The sequence below is a fragment of the Tyto alba genome, unplaced genomic scaffold (assembly GCF_018691265.1).
Source record: "Tyto alba isolate M040663 unplaced genomic scaffold, T.alba_DEE_v4.0 Super-Scaffold_18, whole genome shotgun sequence".
Lineage (NCBI taxonomy): Eukaryota > Metazoa > Chordata > Aves > Strigiformes > Tytonidae > Tyto > Tyto alba.
This window is the reverse complement of record NW_024881280.1, coordinates 14,461,199-14,486,478: the sequence shown is the minus strand read 5'-3', so window position 1 is coordinate 14,486,478 and position 25,280 is coordinate 14,461,199. Positions and strand designations below refer to the sequence as shown.

Below are 25,280 nucleotides of genomic sequence, written 5' to 3'. Positions count from 1 at the left end.
TTAAATTAAATGAAATGAAGTAGTTGTATGCATCTGCATATAATCCCTGCATATAGAAAGTTCTATATCGTTTTGAAATTCTGGTAAACACTACCAACACTTGCACTTACAGTTCTCTTGTTTGTTTAAAACAAAAGAGAATGGCATAAATGGATACATGCTTTGGTTTCACTTATCAAAAATGCTTTTTTAAGTAAATTTTGTGGAACAGATCTAGCAGAAAAAGTGAGCCACTTGTCTTTTCTCCATACACAGACACACACTGTATGTATGTTTCTTGAGTTTTCACCTCCTCTGCCAAGGCACTCTTACTCACTCTTACTTGCTCTCCTGAATGTGCTTGTTACTTGCACATTTTTCAGAGGTGGCTGTGAAGTATAAAACTAATTTAAGGAAGCTCTACAGACTGATTAGACTAACTTTTTTGACATTGGCTAAACACAGCCTTAGTGGACACTGCATCAATCCACATTAGTCCCTTACACCAAATGCATAAAAAGCGGAGTCTTTCAATCAGAAGTGATACTTAACCTTGCCCCAGTAGCTTCAAATATAGTATCAATCTCATTTTGGAATGGTTTAATTACAAGCAGGCATAAATTTAGCGGGAGAGGTAAGAGCAAAACCTGACAGTGGAGAGTGCAGACCTCTATGTCTTGTACTACAACCACCCAGCACCCTCCCTCCTGTTTGCATCTCGGGTTATTAGTCCCCGAAAACAGTAATAAGCATTTTTTCTACATGATAGCCCCTAATTTAGCAACGAGAAAACCAATGAAGTCCACAAAGTCAGTGTGTTCTCTGAAGTGTAGTATCTGACATAATATAGGATATACACATCTCTTTTTATATTCCCTAGAATATATACCCTCTTTCATACACACAGACACATCCATCTTGACACATTCTAGTGGAAAATTCATATACTAGCACAATTCCTGGCTGCTACATATGGTAACTTAGCATTATACAAGCAACTGCACTTACAGTTTTGTAATTTATTTTTAATTTTTTGCAGTTTCCCTAATCTTAGAAGACCACACTAAAAAGAGGCACTAGGATCAGAATCTGTAAGCCTGTTTGCTTAAATATAGGCTGATTTTCAAACTTTCTGAAAGTTTATAGTTCCCAATAATTTAGGTGCCACACTGTTTCAATAGGCATAGTAAAGTAAAATACTTAGTAAAATGGCCAATAATCCAAAGTACAAATCAGTTATTATTGTGTAAATAATCTCATCTTTCTTATTGACACAAAATCTCAAAAATTAGATCCTATCAAAAGACAGCATTTGTGCAAAAAGAGTGTTACACACACCTTACACTTTTTGGAATTATGCACTGCATATAACATAGAAACTGTATTAAGATATTCAAACACAAGACAGCATATTTTAGGACATACTGAAGCCCAGATGTGCCATCTTTAAGATCAAGTATCTAAAGAGAGACTTGTTTTCTGACTTTCTGAATCATTGCTTTTCTGTATATTTTTACACATTTGATAAACTATTCTTGTTGGCCCTTACATCATTATGTAAGTCATTCTGATATTTAGAAAACTGTAAGCTCAGAAATACAAATATTATGCTTTGTAGTGTAAACTGAATACAATGTATCAGTTGAATTTTGACCTCATCTTTATTGCTCCATACAGTTAGTCCAGTTACCTCTGGCCACCCTACACAATTATGAAGTGGGAAATATAAAGTTCCAGGTGACTGCAGAGGAAAAAGTAAAAATCAGCATTTTTAAGGTAATTGGACATTATTTGTATCATGCTAGCAAACCTGTAGTGCCAGCTTTTAGCCTTTCTCCTGATTTCTGTCACATAACAATGCTACAGTTTTTGTGGGTAGCTACTGACTTTACATTGCAAAAAAATTGGAATCTTGTCATATAACCTATAAAAACCATACATGCTTCTATAAAACTATGTAGCATTACACCAGCATTAAAACACAAATATACATAGTAAAAAAAGGAAACTACCATTTCTAATTCAATGCTTTTGGGGAATTATTTTTCATTTTGTAATTACCTATTCACTGGTTGCCCACCCCAATACTTCAAAATTTGACTCCAGTTGCATTCTGCAGTGAGTTTGAATTAATTATTTTTATCTATTTCCCCTCTGTTTCAAAACGTTTATTCTAGGTCAGCTACTGCTAAAGAGAAAATTCCTATGTAGCAGTGAATTTTACCCATAATGTGGTTACTCCAATGATTTTCATTGCTTCATAAGTGATACAGAGCTGTAGCAAGAGGCCACATTCAGAATTCCTCCTTGCAACAGCTGGTATTTCCCATAATTAACTGTGGCACAGCTAAGAACAGTCAACTTGCCAAATGCTTTCTGGGCTACTAGAAAAATTAGTACCTCCCCCAGCTACAGAGCTTCAGTTTTTGACCAAATTTAATTTCATGCATCATCATATTAATTTATGATATTTTTGCTGTTGGCAGACTGCTCCCAAGTCTGTTACCAGGCCTCTATTCTCCACACTCTATTCCAATTATTACTTAATGTTCTGTTATCTATGGGTTTACCCTGATAGCTGATGACCCCATTCTTCCCTGAGCCAGCTCTCACCGGTACACACTGTCAGCATACAACCACTTGTATGCTAAGGGACCCATCTGTCTCATCAGATAGTGGAATAGAAAAGGAGAACTTTAACCATCTCTCTAACTATTCTATTTTAAGCAAATTCTTAAATACTTGGCCATATTTTTCCCTCAAGTTCACCATTCTGTCAGCTCTGACAGATGGATTTTACTGCTACTTACACTTATCCAAGAAACATTTATTTTCTTCAAATTGGCAACCCACTGTAATCCACCAAGAGAAAAATGAGATTGTTTCTATAATTTCAGAGACTGTGGTTAAATTAGGTTTATTTGCTATATAAATTTATAATGAATGTTTTAAAATATCTGAGTGCATGTTTAAAAAAAAAAAGGTCATATGTATTATATGGACGTATATGCAAACACATGTATATATCCATTCAATCATAGGCTAAATTCAGGAAGTTTTAAAATGCATATGCTTATCCTTCAGCCAATTTACCTGATTTGACAACATCATTTTTGTTTTTGTTTTTGTTTTTTTTTTTTCCTCTGAAAAAAAAGGCTTCCAAGACAGTCCAATTGCTACTCAAACTGTCTCCCAGGTTTTTAGTTTATACCAACTAGGTAGTGCCTCTTACAAACACTGCATGTAGAAAGAAGACTGCCCAAATACAGATTTGCTGCCACCTATTGTCCCAAGGGAATGGAAGACAGAGCAAAGTAAATGCAGGAAGACTGAGTACTTAATGCTTCCTTGGCAATTTTTACCTTGTAGACTTTGTGCATGTAAGTAAACAACTTTTTTATCTTGTCAAATTTACAGGTAAGATAGAAGACACACTGAAACCTCAGGGATACAGACATGGTCCTATCACCAGACTGTGATAATAAATAGTAGTACATCCAGGATCTCCTAAATCCGCTAGTCCTATGCTGAACCTACATAATTATAAGGTAATTACACCTTTTTTTTTTTTTGTACAAAGGACACATTCTTGTTATACAAAGTCTTTTAAATACCATCTCTTAAATTAGCAAACAGGCATATTAGATAATATGTAATATACTTCTATTAAGTTACGATTGTGGAATCCACAGTTCTATGGTTTCTACAGGACACAGTAGGTCTTCTCTGGGCAGTCTCTCTCTATAGAAAGCCTGTTTGTACTTTCTCAGCTGTCTTGAAAAAAAAAAAACAAAACAACTTTTTTTTTGTTAGTCCAAGGAATTGGGATGAGTCAGAATATCCATTCCCTGTGGAAATATGGTTTGCCTAACCACCATACATTTAAGTCGGAGACCAATGTTTACACTGTCCTTTTAGCTTTGTTTCCTGATCACTGGTCATTCTTTATATTAATCTTTTAATTGCATTCCATTCTTTCTAGATTGCTTTGTTATACCACACATGATAAAATTAAAATGGTTACTCTTTTTGTATGGTGATTCCTATGTAATGTACAATCCTATTGCCTATTTGATTAAATGTTATAAACACTCTTGTAAGTGAAGCATGAATAAAGAAAACCTTATGTTAATTCAATTCTTGTGTTCACTGCTAGCCTCTTGAAGGAGTGAAAAGAAGGTAAATAAAATAAAATTTAATTCTATGTACACTATTTGTGAATGAGTCTTAGAATGCCAAGTTTGGTGAACCTTTAAGGTTTTGGGGGCCTTAAATTTTAGAAACAAACAAAATAAATAACCAAGTAGATTTATTCAGCGAGCGGACCACAAAACTGAAACAGTCTACATGGCAAAGCTGCTTATTTAAAGGCACTGTTTTGACAGCAGAGCTGAACACCCTAAATATCAGAGATACATTTAGAACACTTATGGTATTACTAATTGAAGACATTGCTATTACTGTAGGGAATGAGGTGTTGCAAGATCTTACATCAGCAAGTCCCGGCACATTAAACAGTCTTTGGTATACTTCCTTGCCCAAATAGATTAAGCTTGACCAATGTTACTGAAAGGACTGGTGGAATGCAAGGACAACCTCAGATGAAAAGTCGACATATTTTGTAAAAACGTGGAAATACAAAATATGCAGATCCTACCAAAACTATTTTTTGCTCTGTGTACCTCAAGTTTTAGGATGCATCCCTCTTGTCTGACCTTTTGCTTCCTGATTTTTCCTGTTTAAAATTTCTCTTTTCTTTTTGTTGCTACAGTCACCAATTTGATAAATATCCATTTTAAAATAGCATTGGAAGAAGTCTCAGCAGTTTCAGATCCTGTAGGTAGAAGATATTGCACAGTTTCATGCACATGCCATCTGTGGTATCTCAGATCTGTTAGTACATAAAGACATTAATTCTGCATAAACATATAAATTTTGCACCCAATATTCCCATGTATGTAGCTGACACAGAGGACAATAAGATCTGCTTTTCTGGCATTAAACTCTGTTTTGGAGTTGAAGACATATGAATAAGTAGGGAAAAATATAAGTAAAAGTGAAAGGGAATTAAAAAACCTATGTGGAGCCCTCCTCCTTTTCATTTTCCAGATTTCCTTTATGGGAAGGAAGCAAAGAGAAGGAACCTATTTGCTCTGCTAGAGACTCGAGAGAAGACTGAAAAGAAGTCTTAGTATATATAATACTGTTCTTTCTATTGTATTGGATAGAATGTAAAGGAGTATGTAGTTTTCTGCATAAAAAAAATGTGAACATTGTGCACTAGGTAGACTAATAAGTCCTCTTCACATTAAGAAAAGCTGTAGTTAAGTGCAAGACTAGAGAAACTGGAAAAAGATGCTAGATTAGAGAAACTAGGAAAAGATGCTAAATGCTATCTTTGGGAATGAAGACATATGCGGCTTTTTGCCATCTTCCTCCCTATTTCCTATATTTCTATTTAATCTCTTTTGGAGCATGAGGTGATTCGTGCTATAAATGGTTTAGCAAAATCCTTGCTGAAGATTGCCTATGTTTCCACAGTACATTTAATGATTTTTTTTTTCCATGATGACAAATTGTGGATTTTAAAAAGCAATTGTTAGTCCTGCTGCTTGCTATACTGTTCTAACAAAGAAGATTGAATACACAGTACTGAGTTAAATTTTAAAATCAAATCCCTAAAAGTGGTGAGTGTAGGAACAAAGCCCTGGAGCAGCAACACCCTTCAGTGACAGTGGATCATTGGGGTCCTTGTATGCTCAGAGAGCTAGAAGCCCCTGGAGTATCAATATCCAAAACAATTAACAATTTACTGTCTTTTGACTGAGTCCTATTTCTCCCAGCAAACAGTAAATACAACAGTCCTGCTAATAATGGAGAAAAATGTTTAAGTGGCTTAAAATCCATCCAATTATTAACACAGAAACCTATTACCAAGTAAAATTTAGATGTCCCCCCTAACTAGCAAATAAAGATTAGCGTATCTTCCCACAGGAGGAGATAAATTGCACATAGACTTGACATGAACCTCTAATATTAAAAAAAGAACAACAAAAACCAGTGAAGATAAATCTCTCTGTCCTAGAAAATTTGAGTGTACAACCACAAAACATAGGAATGTGGAGGAAATCCAAAATATTTATTTTCATATGAAAAACATTTGTGCAACTTCTCAATGCAGAGTGTATTAACTGGAAGAGCATGTGATACAACTCAAAGCTTTTCAAAAAATGCTTTAGAATGGTCACAAACCTAAGAAAGAGGTCTATCAAATCCTATAAATTACTTGTATACATTTCATGTTTTTGTATTAAAATAACTTTCCATTTAGACTGTTGACAGTGAATTTGATTTTTTTTTTTATTAAGGGTTTACATTTACAGTAATTTATATACTTTATACTTTTTTCCTCCACCTCAGTTTATTTATTCTAGACAAAAATTCCCCAACCCCTAATAAAGCAAACCCTAATAGTAAAATGAGAATACTCATCACTAACTTAGTGTAAAAGAACTAGTACAATTTGGATTGGGGGTGGGTGGAGGCAGGGGAAAGAGCAAAACCATGAGCAGAAAGATGAGAGAACTATATTCAAGTTTCAATGCTGTGCAATCATCCAAAAAGTGCTCAAGAAACCTGAGGAATAGGAACTCTAGTAACAGGTACAGAATGTATTTGCTGAATTCAGATACAGTCCTGCAAGCCACTGAATCCCTTGTCCCCATTCAGCATACTACTTGAGCACGTACTCAAATTTAACCAGTTTAGTTACACTGAACAAATAATGAGCAGGACCTGCCTTGTCACTTTCTAGCCAAATCTTGCTTTCAGATGCAAGCAGGATGGTCTCAAAGTGTCCACATTTGTCCTTATAAGCAAAGAAACAAAGATACAAAAAATCCCACGAGGACATAACACAGGAAACAGTTGGCACTTTGGTGAAAATTCTGAATCTCTTACTACTCTCAAAGGAATTTCATGTGTCCACAGCCAAACCCCACAATCAGTGTTCAGGCCAAGGTTCCAAGCCGCAATGCCAGGAACTTTTAGAGAAAGGCTCATTTTCATGTCAAAAAATTTCAGTGCTCACAGTAACTTCCAAATTGGAATAATACCCAAAGTAATCTAGTAAAATATCCAATCAACATACATTAAGTATACAACATTTACCAAGTTAGCAATTTGTGGACATACAAAAATTACATACTACACAAAGCTTTGAAATATCTGACAATTCACATATGCTTTTGGTATTAAACATATGCTAAATATCTTGTGAGGTTCTAAAATAGGTAATAATAATTTTCCAAAACCTGTTCACAACTGTTTCTTTCATTATCTGAAGTAATTTCTATAAAGCCATAGTACATACCTTATTTGTTATAGATTACACTCAAAACAACTACCAAAATCTGAAGCATTCCTAATACTGTAATTGCTATCTACTACTTGGGGAATGTTTCACTGTGTCTTTTTACAACTAGTTTTCTGATCTGTGGCCTTTGCCAGTGAGCTAAAAGAATGTGGAGGAGGAGAATGACGTTTAAATTCTCTATTCCTTATTTTGTTTAGCAAGTTTTGACCTTGCAAGCAATAGTCTTTGAAAAAGTTAGAAGCCTGTAGCTAGTGTAATAAGGAGAATAAAAAAGTATATAGAAAATCCAGACAAAAATCTACACAGCTGAAAGCTAACATCTTTAGGCAGCAAGTGAGGAACAGAGGCTACCAGAGTCCTTGACCACAACATCAGCAGGTTAAGTAAATTTAATAAGCTATTTAATGACTTAAAGTGTCATATTACTTTTCTCATGTGCTTTTTAGAGTATTTCCCCTTACCCACCGGCTCTCACTCTTCTGTTGACTGTCAGAAAGACAAAGTCACCACAGACAACATTTGGTTTGGGCAATAGATAAGTGAAAAAGCATAACATATGTAATAAGATCGATTTTAAATAATCGACATCTTTTACAATGCCCTTAAAAATATTGCAAACTGCTAAAATAAGCTCTATCATTGATGAATCTATTTGCAGAGGTCTCTTAGGTCACTTCATTGCACGTATATTATTATATAAAGATTTTTAGAACAAGTATTAAGACTTGAATTAATGAAGTATGGATAGAAATGTGCAAAAGCACTGGAAGCAACAATTAAAAAGAATAGGCTGTATAGATAACCAGGGACACTGCTGATAGCTGCAAAACTAATTAACACTGAGTGTGTTATTTATATCTAGACCATGGTACATATGATTCATCAGTGGAAAACTGCACTCTGATAATAGGAAGATGGTAAGAGCGTTACACTGCACAGCCTGCGCTGTTCCTCCTCCTCCTGGAATATTATGGCATTGCATCTGATATTCTTTTGCCCGTTACCCAACAGAAAGACACGTGATAGCCCAAAAAATACTGAAAATCAGGAAACAAAGACAGTGGACAGCAATGTTGTTTAACATTCACAACAGACAAAATACACAAGATTTCATGGTGAAAGGATCACACCATACTAACTGTTGATTCTTAGGGGAAAAAGAAAATCTTCTTTATCCTTAGGGGATAAAACTTCCAGCCTTGTCACCAGTCTATAAGAACCCAAGAGATGTAGTGAGGATATGACAGCTGGTGTCTTTTGTTCTCTATAACCTCATTAGCAATGCTGGCCAGATTGCTTTAACATACACATTGTCTCGAGTGAGAGTGCCAACATGCTGTGCGTGGGCAGAATCCCCTTACACAGATCTGTGAGATTGTTTTTTTCTGTAAGATCCCACAAAATTTTCGTTACAGTAATTTTCTACATCCAACTGGAAGGATGTCCAAGCCAGTGGCATCAAAACTACTAATCTAATAGCTAATAGTACTAACAAATAGTACTGCTTGTACAGCTATTCACTGCAGCCCTGCATTAAATTTAACAAGCCCTGCATAGCTGTACCGTACTACATACCTATAGTATATAGCTATAGTAGCTTCAGACATAAATTAGTATATCTTCCTGACTGGACTATGACATGCAGGTGCACCAGTTGAACTCCACACCAGTTGGATATTTCTGCACTGTTACACGGTGTCTGTCCATCCTCTGGGAGTTAAGTGCCAAACTGTTAATTCAAGAATGAGCTTGAGCACTGGCTCCTTTTCTTGGTTACCTTTCCTTATTTATCCACCAGCTCTTGTCTTTCATTTAAAGCAAGGTCACAGCTTCTTGTCCACTGCCCAGGGGTGTGGTGGTGGGAAGCAACAGCACAGGTCAGATGGAGCACAGCCCTGCAGATGTATTTTTTTTGCAAAAAATGCTAAGAATAAGACTCAAATGACAAGTGCAAATGATTTTTCTTTTTGAAGTCCTGTTATTTAGCCACATTTGATGGAAACATAAAAATATATTCCTAACAAAAAATTATCTTCCAGAAAAATTTAATAGCTTCCTTCAAATAATTTTTTAATATAACATTTTTTTTTTGTTGTCAAACAACATTTTTCTCCAACCTGTTTCTCAGAAGTCAGCAAACAATATCAGCTGACATTTTAAAAATGTCAATTTAAGACACAAGATGTATAATTTTATCAGAAATTGTTAAAGTTTGATGAATTAATAAGAACTGAAAGCATAAGTGACAGGCAGTAGTAACAGCTACAACTATAGTCTATAACAATACTTAATATTTATTAAATAGCAAACTATCATCTTACATGCCTTCATCCCAGTGTATAATCTGTCCTATCCCTACTGCAGACAGTCCCAAATTCACATCTGCAGGAATGCTATCTAATAACTTACAGATATGGTCCTCAGTATATATTCCCATAAGCAATGATCAGTGCACAATAACCTAGAAGAAATTAAAAGGTACTAAATGTAGTGCATTTTAGATTGATGTTTTCCTGGAAAGTGGTAAGAGATATTGTCCAATGACGAAAGACATAGAATTCATTATAATAATGAAATGCTTCTGTTCGCTATTAAATATTTTAAAACAAAATAAAAATTGACATAGGAACTGCCAAATCAGAGAAATGTTGGTGAAAAAAATTTTGCAGGATTTAAGCATTACTTTTTTTCTTTTTTCTTTTTTCTTTTTTTTTTTAAGATCTAACTTTGTATGTCCTAATCCTCTAACTTAGAACATACAGCTATGCCAGACTCTTATGGGTGGAAGGATTTAACCTATAGAATCAACTAAAATTTTGTGCACAGCAGTGCGCTTAATGCTAAACAAACAAAATAACAGTACATTAGAACTGAGAGTTTTAAAAAAGAAAGAGGCAATATATTTCAAACAACATAACGCAGGTCAGTCTTAGCTACTGACTGAAAGAGACAGAGAATAATAATATATTTTTAATGGGGAAGGACCTACACTATTTCTCTCCAAACAAATAGTGAAACTTCTCAAAATACCTGAGGTACAAGGAGTGAGAGACATGAGTGAACAGAAGGCAGAAAGAAATGGAACAGCGACCATGTTTGAGCCAGTCAAGATGCCAAACAGAGAGACAAAGCAGAGGAAGTAATAAATGAAGCAGTTGGCTGAAAGTTGCCCAAGGTCAAGCATTAAGATGAGAGGAAGAAGGAGAGGGGGATCTAGGAGACAAAAGACAGTGAGAGAGAAAGGTGATGGAGATTTAGGAGAAGAAACAGACTGTGAAAGGATTCCAATTAAGAAGATTTTAGTGTACTGCAACAACCACAAGTACCACTCAGAAAGATTTTCTTGGCAAAGTATATAATCAAATGGCTTGAACAGCTGTACTTATCTGGGAGGGCAGGTTCCTTAGGATATAAGCAATAAAAAATAATCTTGATATCAACAATTTGCCCATCAACACATTTAACCATGGGAGTAATGAATGTGTGCAAGTGAAAAGACAAGCTTGTCACTTATCACTCAATATAAGTCAAAATGTAATAAATTAATATGTGAAAAATTGTGTTCAAGACTAGTAAAAATGCATTTTTGTGACTGTAGGATCATACAGTTCAGAGTCGTTAAGGAATCTATCCTCTTCTGCAAAGCAGCCACATTAATATTTGCATCTAATTATAAAAGAAGCAGACAAGCCAGTCTGACACTGAAAATTATTTCATATTTTGCCTCCCAAAGATCTACAGCTATACTATTTCACATGTCCTCTGACAACTGATACATAATTTTTCTGCTTATTCAAGGCAGGAACAGAAAGCAAGCACTGAATCTCTCTGCAATGGTCAGATTCTCAGTAGTGACATCTCAGCGCAAAGGCAGTAGCTAATAGAAAGATATTACTTTGGTTCACACTCTTGTAAATCTGGCCTAAGTACACCCAGTGTCACTGTTGACGGAGTCACGAGGAACCTAAGTTGGTCTGCATCATATAAACTTTCAAAAGATTCAGCTGACTTTTTTTTCAATGCAGGTATCTGATTGGCTTTTTAGTGCATCATGAGCCTATGGAAATTCCAAAGCAATGCCATGTTAAGTCTTATCATTGTGATGTTGGAAACACTATCAAATAAACTTATAGGCACAGACAGACCTATACTGACTTTTGCAGTCTTAGGAAAATCGGATGACTGAGCAAAGGGAACTAACTGATCACCAGTCCTGCAAATCCTCTGAATTGAGTTTTCACTTATGTTCAAGTCCCATCACCAATGACAAAGTTTCTGGATAGGATACAAATTTTGGATATGCTCGCAATCAACTCTCGATTAAACATGTGGATTGTCTTTCCTGTGGCAGACCATAATTCACAAATGGGCTTCAATTAATCCAAAATGTCAGGAAAGCAGTATAGCTCTGTTCACAGAGCACTGAGATGTGTTTTTCTCAGTTTCAGCCAGCACTTGTATGAGAAGCTGAGCTGTGTCACCGACACTCTTTTGCATTCTTCTTTCCACTAAAGTTAAATGGTAAATACTGAACGGCCTATTTTACATTATTTTATTAATATCCATGCTTCTATTTTATCTAAGGCATTCCAAAGCCCCACCTGCCTCAGCTAATCATGAGCTGGCTGTATTAAACATGAGACTGAAGTAGTTAAAAAACAAATCATAGGCTGTCTTCTTTCTCAATTAATTTCCAGAAAAATAGTTCATTTATCTATTCCTTTTCTTTGGTGCCATTTCTGACTTAATCATTACACACAATCAGTGGACATTATTTTTTTCCATTTTCACAGCTGTAGAATATTCCCTGCTTTCATAGAGTCCACAAGAAGCTATAGGTGAAGAATACTTCTGAAAACAAATTATGCCACCTGCTTAGATACCTCCACTTGTGAAAACATGAAGGTGTGGAAATGATAATAAATTGCTTAAAATATTTTAGCTTTCTTTGAATAAATTCAGGTTCAAACTATTTCCTTACATTTAATCTTTTCCTGGCATTTTTTTTTTTTTTTTGAAAACATGTAACAAGATGTACTCTACATGAATAACATCTGTGAGCTCAAGATTAATGTATAGTGGTATCCATGAATGGCTTCTCTTCAACTGTTAAAAATAGTTGCTAGCTGAAGCTGAAAATTCTGCATTCAGACAAGATGCTGTACAGTTACCATATTCATTCTACTGTCAACATTTTGGTGCATGAGTGACCTATCAGGTCAATATTGATTGAGTGTCAAGATGCAGCAAACACATATATTCACCTGTTATAACTAGAGCAGTGGAGCTTCATTTAATGTTTCTGAACATTGAGTATTCAGAGAATACTATTAATCACATTTTCCTCCTGCAAGCTAGACAATTGGTACAGAACTCAGGAAGTAGGTGGGTGTAATATGATGTCACATACCATAACTCATTAACTGAAACAAAAATTGACAAAATTATGTAAAATAAAGTTGTTCCTGACCATAGCACAATGTACTAAAGCCAATAATTCTTCCCTTTATTTCTACCTGACCTGTCACAGGATTGAAATTCTTACCTGCAAACATACTTGTAATATCAGAGCTTTTCTAGACTCGTCTCAAGTCCATTGTAGATGAAACATGATCATCTAGCCAGGCATTAAAAAGAGATATCATCTGTTCATTAGTATGAAAAAAACCTTTAGAAACCAGTTATAAACTACTTCTGATCTATATGATAAGAAAGCTATACATACTTCCTTAAAAATAAGTGTTGCTTCTCAGCAAGGGAAAGTTTTCAATTCTGTATATTGACTGGTATTAGAACAGTCCAATATAAAACAACTTAAAGTGAGTAAAATGTTCAGTAATCTATACTGCCTCAGCTTTTTCCTTTCCTTTCCTTTCTCCCCAGGATCAGTTGTAAAACTGTAAAATGAAATAACTACATGAAATTAAATAATCTGCCAAAATAATTTGACCAGCATTACTTTTTTTTTTATCCCTAACAGCATTTCTGGGAACTGATTGCCTTTCTGAGAAACAGAAATCTTTTCAGATTAAGGGCAGAATGCAAAACATTCTTAAACAGTACTAGATCACTTCAACAAGACAGTGGATAACATCAGTGTAGGCAGTGTTATTAACTGGGAATACATTTTTTTTTCTTTTTTACAGTATCAGACAAAAAAAAATCAAAAAGAAAAAGAACATGAGTCCGACTAGCTCAGTATCCTACACCTGACAGAGCTCTATGCATAAGGAAGTGTATAAGAACATGCAAGCACATATGATACACCAGGTACAACTCAGCCAGCTGGTTTTGTGCAAGCTGTTCAGTAAATCTCAGCAGACTTCTACTCTTGCTGTCCCCTACACTGATGGAAATGTTGGGCTCTGCAGTATCCTTTAGCTGAGCTGTGGAACACTTTGCCACACACTGTGTGAAGGACTATGTCCTTTTGTTTCTTCTGAACCTGGCTCCTACAAACACACTTTGGTGCACTTCAGTTGGTGTACTGGAGAGAGAGCAAAAAATCCAGCCATGTCCAACCTCTCCAGCCACTCACAGTTTTACAATATAATACATCCTGTCAGTTATCTTTTTTATTCCCCAGGCTGAAGAGATTTTTTCATTATTCCTCACATGACAAATTTTTGTGTGCTTTGAAACACATTTCCTTGAATTTCACCTGCCTTTTTACTGCTCTGTAAGTGCTTTCTCCAGTTCTTCATGGCACTTCTGCCTAAATAGCATGATAAGAGATGCATTGGCTAGAGCAGTATTCCTGCCCCCCAAGAGACATCAGGTAGGATACCAGGATATGCATCCTCAGGCACAACAACATTGATTTTATAGTTTGTGATGAAGACTGACTAGGACTGGAGGAAATGTTGGAATAGTGAAAAAGAGGGGAATGAAAGGAGAACAGTACAATGGAGAAGGTTTCAGACGTCATGAGGGAATATGCTATTCTAGAATAGCTACCTCTCAACACCACTCATTTCCTTTGTTTTACAGTAAGATTCAATAACACACTGGCTAATTATAGCAATCTTAAAACTACTGATCAGAAATTATGTAAAAAAAGAGCTAGAACTTTACATCAATAGTTACCGCCTATTTTTTTTTTTTTTAATACAGTCTGTATTTATTTATATTTTAAGAAGTATCTGAAATGACAAGCAACATTTCACAGTCTCAACTCTGACACATCTACATGTTAAAATCAGTCAAGTGTGGGGACAGCTTTTTATTTTTTTGAAAGTGCTTTTATGGAAGGACTTTTTTTCAGGCTTAATGTATGGCTGATTGAATGATATCTGCAATATACTACATGCATGATCAATAACACTTGCACATCAAAATAACTGTATAAGTCACCAGAAGCAGCCACAAGTACCTTACCTTTATCAAGGCTTTCTAGAACCCAAAGGCTTCTATTATGAAACAGAAGAAAACACTTTTAATTATGTAACCTTTTTGTTGAGGCCCTTTTTGTTGGCCTCAGCCAGGTCTGGCAAAGCAAAATAAAGCCTTAGATGTCTAAGCACCTAACAAGCAGTCTGCTTAATTCACTTGAAAATATTTCTGTCATTCAATTCATTTTTTGCAACTGTCCCATGCAGTTATATTACATTACTGAGGAAAAACATAAGCTGTATTCTTTTGAAAATTCAAGGTCTAATTAAAAGGTGGTTCATTAGCCAAATGGATTTTTGTCACATGAAATTTTTCACTGGCATGCTAATGAACCAGATATAAATACCAGTCATTACTGCAATCCAGCAACCTCAAGGCTGCCAGTATTACATTTACTTTAAAAATAAAATTACAACATAGCAATTGTTGGCCACCTAACATATAATTTTGTTTTGGAAAGCATTCCTATTTAAATTGATCATGAGCACATACTTGCTCTCAGTCTTGCTTCAAGTTAAGCATGCATTCAGTACTGTTCTTCAAAAGGGTAGTTTTCTCTTTCAAGGGACAGTGATAACATACGCCATGCTAAAGCATACCACTCTAAGAATGTGACAGCAAAATGCTATTGGTCATATTTCTGATTCATACAGCAGGTATACTTTATATTTTAAAGTTCTTTCATCTTCAACATGGAAATGCCAAAGGAACCAAATGAGAGGCATAACTTCCTTTTATTTCTGTTGCTCACAGTTCTGTTGTAACAGTAAACCTGCTATGCAAATTCTGCACATTGGCCAAAGATCTCTAAGGTTTGTTCTCCTGAGTCCTACACTTGTGTCACCTAGAAGTACATTTAGTTTCACTTCATCAAATTTCCTACTAGGATTGAAAAAGAAGATGCTTTTTCAGTGGACTGAGGACCATAAAATAATTTTCCAGAAAATCCCAACACAGTCTGTTAAGTTTCATGGTTAAAAGTCAAATGAAGTGCCTTACTATATTGACACAGAGACAATAACAAAATTATACTTAACTAGAAATTTAATATGGAAATACAGTTAGCTCCCAGAAGAAATCGTGCAGAATTGAATAAGACTTCAATTTTTAGAACAATGAACAAATACAGACTACAAAATACCAAAATGTATGATGAGACTGTAGACCAAAATTCAGATGTGTTTTTTTGTTTGGTTTTGTTTTTCTGAAAGAATAAATTCAATTTTGATTAATTCAGCTTCATGAAAGTTAACAACATTGATGCAATTAAAAGCTGTCACATCATTTACAATACCATTATTGGGATTCAGTTACCTAAATGAATGTTAGATGCTAAAATTAATTTACACCAGTGCACAAAGGCGTGGATCATTCCAGGTCAGATTTGCCAGCTTTATGCCTGTGCCTCAGACACCCTAGGGCATATAAAACCGCTTTTTCCATTCTGCACACTTTTGCATCCATTCCAAAAATCTTGTGGAATAAGGAGGTAACAGTATTTCAGAATTCCTTCCTTTCGTTTGTGAAATGATCTTACCGGTAATTGCCCAGAGTATTGAAATGGGTGGCAGAGATAATTTCTGGTGAAGAAGCAAAGGATGAGGTTTCTTTTTTCAAAAGGTACAGGTAGGGAACCGTAAGTCACATGAAGGAGAAATGTAATATGAATAAAGCAAAAGTGATAAAGGGGCTGTGGGAATGTAGTAAGGTTGACTGCCGAGAAAGAAAGCAAAGCAGTATGCTGTACAGCTGGTTCATGAATGCATCACCAAGAGGATGGGTGGAAATATTTCCATGACTTTTCAAAGCCATGACTTTAAATATTGGTATCATTAGATGTTGGTTTTGGTAGCCAAAGCTGCTAAAGCAGACCTGAATTCCAAGAAACCTTTCATTTGTTCTGCTGGAACACCCAGCTGTCAGCCCCATTTGCACATTTAACATCAGTTTCAATGAGTTACACATAAGAGAACGCAACTCTCTGATGACAGAGCTGCAACTTACTTTACAAAGTTAATTGAACTTGCTTTTATGCTCTGCCTCATTGTCCATCCACATTATTAATGCCTCAAGCCCAGGCCATGTCACAGCCTTGTTTGTAGCCTGAAATCGCCTTTGAGCCAACAGTCACACCTCACCCACATGAAGAAAGCTGAAGGCCCTTGCTCTGTGCCACAAGGGTGGAAGGACTGTAACTCACTGAGGTGAGAGAAGCTGTGTGATGCCAGCCCCGCCGTGAACATTTTGATACATGTATGAGGCCTGTGCAGTCATATCTTAGCAACTGCACCTACACAGGAATTGTTCAAGCTCAAGCTAGTCTTTGAACTGTGTAAGTATCCATCCAGCGAGTCTCATAGACCAAACTGGAAAAACAGTGGGTTTCTAGTGTGGACCAGACATGCAATGCAAACCCCCCCTACCTGACTGCTGCCATACAAAGCATCTATATTACTATAACTGAAATAGGATTATGCAGAGGGGAAAAAAAGTAGGATTTGAAAGTAAATTAGTATGGTCAGAAATACTGTGGAAGGCAGGAAACGAAGCCCAATTTAATTTAATTTTTAAAAACCAGACTTCTGACTGTTATGGATAAAAAATATTTCATTTTGGGGCTGTTACAGAAGAAAGTAATCTCACTGGACTTGACTATCACAAAGGTAGCTCTTTAACAAAAGAGATACCTTTCGCTAAATTCATATCATCCTGGAAATCTGAAATAGCTTCAAACCGTAGCCTATTTTATGCTAACCTTTGAACAAAGCCTTTAAACTCAAAGTTCTTATTGGTGTCCAAAATCTGTATGGAATGGAAACGAGCCTAGGTTGAAAAGTGAAACAGTTTAAAAGTTATCCAACCACCTTGATGAAAATGACAGGACAAACATTCAGTGACTGATGAGATGAAAAATTTGGGCTAATTCGGCTTGGCCTATTTTGGTAATCCATAGACTGCAGAAAAAAACCTCAGAATGGATTAAGATTGTCAAACTAAGAAACAAAATTTGGAATATCAATGGAATTAGGAATATCTGAGACTTGGAAAAATATAAGAAAAATATTGACATGGAACACTGCCTGTCAAATTGTAAATTAGATGATGATATAGAAGCCTGAAGGCTAAAATGTAAGAGATTTTTGAAGAAAGAGAAAAACTGAAGTATGTGCTAACACTTATCTTCCCATCTCTGGACAACAAACATCTTTCATTTTTGCATAATTAAGCGTAACTTGAATAAATAAGTAAAAAGTGGAATACAAATTAATCACAAGAAAGAAGGGTGCAAACCGTTCCTGGGAATTTATATGGTGGTATTTTTCTTACTCATAGTATTTAAAACTATATTTCACTGTGTATCAGATTTTAAGAATAACCTGCTGTAGTAAACTAGTACGAAAAATTATTAGGTCCATATCCCATGAAAGAAGCACAAGAGAGAAAATTAGGAGACAAAAGCATGATAAATAAATACTCAAGTCCTATATAAGACTATTCTGCCTATGCAAAAAGATGTATTACCAGCCAAAGCTGGTCTTTTGTTCCTGGTATATTAGCTGGTTTTTATTGTTTACCTGGAAAATAATTTTCAGAAGGTTCTTATCTGGCTGATTAAATAAAAATACTGTTAAATTTTTTTTTTTTTAATTTATTTTTAGTTTTATTTCTATAAAAGCTGTTATTTTCCAAAAAGAGGAGAAAACCTGACTGGCATAAATTGGTATAACTGTCAAATATATGCTCAAGTTTAAACTGTAATATCTATTTAAAATTTATACATAACTGTAACTTCATTTAAATATACATGTATTTCAAAATGTATAATCTCCAAAATATAATAGTTTTTATTTTAATAATATGTTTTCAATATATTTTTCCTACTTAATTACTTGAATTTCTTAAGTCAAAACAAATCTCATTTTGAAGAATCAGAAATCAGTGAACATGTGCTCAAGTTTACAACATATTGACAGCTACATAACTGACAGGAATATATACTCTAGAAGAAATTTAGAGAAGATAACCTCTAGATTTTAATTATTGTGAGATTAAATGGTGCAATGCCAGGCTATATATATGTCTTCAGTTAAATAAAATTAACACAGGAAAGAAAAAACCTAAACTTCTACCCTCTCCAAATGACTAAACAAAGCTTTAGATTTCACTTTTATAACATTAACTATCAGACTCAAGTATATGTTAACAAAATGCTAGTCAAGGTGCTGACAAAACACTGACTTCAGTGCTGCATAAAATAAAAGAAGCCATTTTTTTAGTAGTTGGCCCAAAGAGCTTGGAATGGCCTCTGCTGACTAATACTCTTAATTTACTATAATATGCTCAAGAAAATTCTGCAGCTTTCAGACAATTCTGCTTTAGTGGCTGTAGCACTGAGTTTCTCTGGACATGGTAATCAAGTTATTTGTTATAAATACACTGATAATATGAACCAGATCCCATATACAAATTATGTGTATGGGGTAAACATAATTAACATCTTAGGTCACACAGAAGCACCTGGTATTTTGCAGATAATAAGAGCTAAAGCTGCTGAGAACAGGTTGGGAACTGAGGGTGTGCTGCTCCAGCTGGAGGGGCCTCCTGGGGCTGTCAGGGCTGCTAGCCTGGCTGCCCAAAAATGGGAGGTGTTAGGGGGAAAAGGAATGGAAGCAACCAGTTTTAGCCTTTCTGCAACTTCTCCCTCAAAAGTAATTAGTAAGTTCATATAGTCATAGGAGTAATAACTTTTTATTGGCCAGACTGCCCTGTACTATAGTTTTGTTATTTTTACTGATGTTTCTGTGACAGAAACACTGAAGCTTAGAGGACAAGAACCAATCCACTTCACTTTGTACACATGATAACAATTGTTTTCTCATCTATTCACAAATATTTAGTGGTTTTGGTGAGGTTCCAATTTACAGAGGATGACAATCAGGAAATATTTTCTACTCATAAGGTAGACATACAAATACAGAAATCACTGAAGAAGTTATAGAATAGAAACTCAAATATTTTCTCCATAAAATTAGTCTTTTTTAGTACACACAAAGCTTTTCCAGCTTAATTTGCCAACATATTACAGAGAAATGAGACTAAACATGGTCACACATTAGCTAAATCATTCATCAGTTATACTCTTAATCTTTGTAGCTCTGAATTATCCAAATGAAAATAATTAAATTCTGTACTGACAACAAAGAAATGCTAAGTGATCACTTAGGACTATTTCAGAGAATCTCATTTTATCCAAAATACAAAAATGTCCCATATGCCCCATCACTGTAATAGAAAACCTTATGAAAACAATAACACTTTTCATTTTAACACTTCCAAAACCTGAATGTAAAAAAAGGTATAATATTACAAAGCATCAAAATCTTTATCACACAGGACACTGTAAATGGCAGTATATAGAGAATGTCACTCAAGTGAGGGACTGTGAATTACTTATATTTCCTACCTTACTCACGTCTTGTTCTGGTAAAGAGTAATTTCACTCAGCCTTTAAAATTCCTCCTGTAAAACACATCCCACAGTTCTCAACTTTTCTCTGTCCTATTTTCACCTCACTGATCACAACCCTGAAGAGATCTTTGACTATGCTCTGGCAAATCCTAAACATTTGGAGTGAATGAGAGGCCACCATAGTCTAAATGTAAGGGTAGTCATAATCTAATTCCAAAGAAAAATTCCTCTGACACAAACAATTAAATGCATCACTAAGCCACTAGGTGCAGTATTTTAATGCTATGACTCCTAAATAATATTCACTACTTATAAGTATTATTTAAATGTATTATTATAGATTTAATGTCGCATCTAAATCAATAAATACTATTAAAATTATTTACTGATATGATATACCACAAACACATAAATTGCATCTTTCTTAATTTTCACTGCATATATTTTAAAATATATTTTTAGCAGGGAGTATGCAGAATTTTTTCACCACTTTTACAGGTTGGATTTGGTGCAATGTTACTTTTTCAGTGACAAACCACCAAAGAATAGCTACTATAGCTTTTAAAAATTCCTATATACATTATTAATTTATACTTACAGAAGTAAATACTTGAATTTGATCTCAGCTTATATATCATCCTGATCCATCAGGAAAAATGTCAGCTGAACCGTTACTATCAACTTGCTTTAAATAGCCAAAATACATACAGATTTAACAAATGACAACTTCCATGTTATGCCAGTAATTTACTTCAAGAAATTATTTTTATACTGATTAAAAAAGAAGTCCATTTCATTATGGTAAGTCTCTTAAACTGAGTGCACAAACTGCAAGACACTGTGAATGTTTTGGTCTTTTCTCCCTCCCATGAAACATAAAATTGTTAATCTATGACCAGCATAAAACATTAATCTGTCTCTGTTTTTTCATTCCGATTTAATTCACTTTGTTTCCCCTCAGTGATTGCCTTTGACTGAAGAGTCACATGTTACAAAGAGATGAAAATATAACTGTTACTTAAGTGTGTCATGCTGGGAAGCCATTCAAATAAAACAGGAGCTACTTGTTCAAGCATCTACCAAGCTCAGTCCTCAGAGGGTCTTTTTAACTCAGAGACTGTCTTGAATTTCCAGTCCTGTCTACACTTGTTTCAAACTGCTATAAACCTACAATTTCAATTCAGCATTGACTTACATTGTTTCCACTATTATGAAAAAGATTTTGGCTTCACTGGGGAGAAGTATTAATAACCTTTTATCATTACCATGTGTCATAAGAGTCAATTGAGAACATACAATAAGCTCCTTGAAGGAAATCATAACAGACTATATGATGAGCAACTGCACTGAACATAACAAGAAAACAAAGATCCATTAAAGAGCTATATACTGACTGTGATTTTAGTTGGACATACTATTAGCGAACTTTTCAAGATTACATATCCAGAAAGGACATGCAGACCTAACTGGAAAATTTTAGATACAGCCGGCAACTGTCTACAGAATGAGCAACAGAAATCCATATCAAAGGGGATATCTATCTTACAGACTTAAGTGGCAGTCAGGATAGTTGTGTTACTCACTGTGATTCAGAAAGCCAGTATCTGGAAAGATCTCAGAAAGAATTACCCCAATTTTAGCCATACTGAGCCTTTAGGTAACACAATTCCCATAAGATAGTAGAGACACATCAAGGTTTTAGATTGGGAAAAAAAGAAACAAGTCTGGAATAGAAGTTAATGGTATTGACAACACTGAGATGATAATTCAATTTTGCAGAATCCCCAGGAAAAACACTGAGGAAAAATAGAACTCATGACTGCTACCCCGCAAGTGTGAATTATATTGATTCTATTAAGATATTAATAGTTTTAACACAAAATTTCATTATTGTTGATCCAGATTGTAATCTACAGAATCATTTCATAGTAGAAAATTAAGGCAGTAACTTCAAATAATCAACATAGATTGACAGGATTTGTAAGATCCAAGTTTGGATTCCAAACTTTTGAACATCACTATCATATGAGCTCACTCTTTATTTAGAAAAAACTGTGATAAGACTATTCGAGTTTGGAAAACCATGAAGAATTATCAGTTAAATAATTGATGAATGGAGGTGAGGAACTGGTGACAAATGACATGGAGAAGACTGAAGTACTCAATGCCTTCTTCACCTCAGTCTTTAACAGTAAAATCTGCCTTCAGGAATCCCAGGTTCCTGAGATCAGAGGGAAACTGGAGCAAGGAAGACTTACCCTTGATGGAGGAGGACTATGTTAGGGGGCATTTAAACAAAATGGATGTACGTAAATACATGGGGCCAAACAGGCTGCACGCACAAGTGGCATGGGAGCTGGCCATTGTCATTATGAGGCCACTCTTTGAGTGGTCATGGCAATTGGCAGAGGTTTCTGAAGACTGGAAGAGAGCAAATATCACTGTTATCTTCAAGAAGGAAGATCCAAGGAACTACAGGCCAGCCATTCTCACTTCAGCCCCTAGGAAGGTGATGAAGAAAATCCTCCTGGGAAGCATTTTCAAACAAATGAATGACAAGAAGATGATCGGGAGTAGTCAGCATGGATTTACAAAGGAGAAATCATGCTTGATCAACCTCATTGCCTTCTACAATGAGGCGATTAGCTTGGTGAGTGAGGTGAAACTCTATGTTGTTTACCTTTACTTTAGTAAAGCCTTTGACACTGTCTCTCATAACATCACCATAGACAAGCTGACTGTCCTGGGTTGAGTGAGTGGTGGCGTTTTTTTGGTGGCAGAGGAGGGGGCTATAGGGGCAGCCCCCTGTGAGAAGCTTCTCGAAGCTCCCCCAGCTCAAAGGCAGCTCCACCTCTGTTTGGAAACTGAGCCAATCAGCTGCGCCTCTGTGATAACGTATTTAAGAAAGGATGTGGTGACGGGCAGTGGGACTTGTGAGGAGGAGTTGCTGCAGCTGTGTGAACACCAAGGTCAGTGGAGGAACGGAGGAAGAAAGGAGGGAGGAGGTGTGCTGGAGCAGAGACCCCCATGTATCCTGTGGGGAGACGGCAGGGCGGCCCCCCCCCCCCACCCATGAAGATCTACGGTGGAGCAGACATTGATTTATAGCCTGTGGTTTCCACCTGTTTGATCAAGGTGCTGTGCCCGAAGAAGGCCGGGGTCTTGTGGGAAAAGGCAGCCCCGCTGCTGTAATTGAGCGCTGGGAGGATTGCAGCATGTGGGGGTGTCCCACTCCAGAGAAGCTCAGGAAGGGCTGCAGCTGTGGGAGGGAATCCAGTCAGAGAAAGTTAGTGACCCACAAGGGAGCAGCATGGGGAACACTGTGGCCCGTGGGAGGAACTCACGTTGGAGAAAGTTTGTGGAGGACTGTCTACTGTGAGAAAGGGACCACGATGGAGCAGGGGGAACAAGTTCCAGAAGCTTCTCCCACCGATGACAGAAGAAGCAGCAGCACTGACTGCACCCCCCATTCCCTGCCCCTGCGCTGCTGGGGGAGGAGGTAGAGATATCGGGAGCAGAGCTGAGCCCAGGAAGAAGGGAGGGGTGGGGGGAAGGTGTTCTCAAGATGTGGCAATGCTTCTCACTGTCCTACTCTCTTGAGTGTTGTTAGTGTCTGTAATACATGTATGTTCTTTTTTTCTTCCCCTAACGAGACTGCCTTTTGCTCGGGACCATAAAGGGGGATTTTTTCCCCCATCCCAGTCCTATCTCGAACCCCAAGCCTGGCTCTCTGTCCCTTCTTATTGCCGGAAGAGAAGGGAGAGAGAGTGGCTGCGTGGTGGTTGGCTGCCGACCAGGCCCAAACCATGATACTGACAAAGTACAGGTTAGATAAGCGCACACTAAGATGGATTAAAAACTGGCTGAATGACCAGGCTGGGAATGTTGTGATCAGTGGCACAAACTACTGTTGAAACTAGTGGTGTATTCCAGGACTCAATACTGGAGCCAGTACTATTCAACATCTTCATTATTGACCCAGACAATGTGACAGAATGCACCCTTAGCCAGTCTGCTGATGAGACAAAACCAGGAGGAGTGGCTGATAAACCAGAGGGTCATGTTGCCATCTAGAGGGACCTCTGCAGACTGGAGAAATGGGCTGACAAGAACCTCATGAAGTTCAACAAAGGGAAGTGCAGATTCCTGCACCTGGGGAGGAACAACCCCAGGCATGAGGACATGCTGGGATCCAATCGGCTGGGAAGCAGCTTTACAGAAAAGGACCTTGGAGTCCTGGTGGTGAACACGAACCAGCAAGGCACCCTTGAAGTCAAAAAAAAAAAAAAAAAAAAGCTAACTATCACAGATACAAATTAAAATGTATATAATTCCACCTGAACATAAGAAAACATTGACATAGGTTGCCTAGAGAGGTTGTTTAGTTATCATCCTTGGAGAAATTCAGTACCCTACTGGACACAGGCCTGGGAAAACTGCTCTCTGTGACCCTGCTTGAACAGAGAGCTGGACTCACATGATCTCAAAAGGTCCCTTACAACCTAAATGATTCTGAGATTCTATGATTAGTTTTCTTTTCTTTTTTTATGTAATTCTGTTCTTACCTCGGTCTATTAATTCTTAACTCCTTTACAGCATCTTCAAAGAACATGGACTCTGAATGAACTATTTTTAGTGAAGCAACAAACTTATTTCTACTACTTTCATGTCAATTACCTGTGAGAAACTATGCCTCATGTTTCCATGTGATCTATATGCAAACTTACCTCATGAAGAGCATACTTGTTATGGACAGAACCTTATAGTGCTTTTCAAATGGTAATTAGCAATTCTCTCAACCACTTCAATTAGAGAAGATATTTATAAACCCTTCCCTTCCTTATAAAAGGAACATCAAAAACAATATAATATCATCTGTCTCCTGTTATAAGAGCCTTCAAACAGAGTTTTATTTATATGAAACTTCATTTTCCAAAACCATGGTTCAGGTACACATCATAATGTCTTGTTATTGAATTTGTCTTAACTGACTTTATTTGTCCTTTTTCAGCTTAAAGAGTTAGTTAAGTTAGGAAAAGGCAAAATAAAATTCAAATAGTAACTT

General features: G+C 36.3%; 1 protein-coding gene across 1 annotated transcript in view; it reads right to left on the bottom strand.

The window, feature by feature from the left end:
* LOC104366366 (formin-1-like) overlaps nt 1–25,280 on the bottom strand; it is a 49,997-nt gene that overhangs the window by 51 nt on the left and 24,666 nt on the right. Inside the window, exon 5 of the mRNA XM_042790817.1 lies at nt 20,211–20,266. Within this exon, the coding sequence (XP_042646751.1) occupies nt 20,244–20,266 (23 nt within the window). The 3' untranslated portion in view covers nt 20,211–20,243. The remainder of the gene's footprint in view (nt 1–20,210; nt 20,267–25,280) is intronic.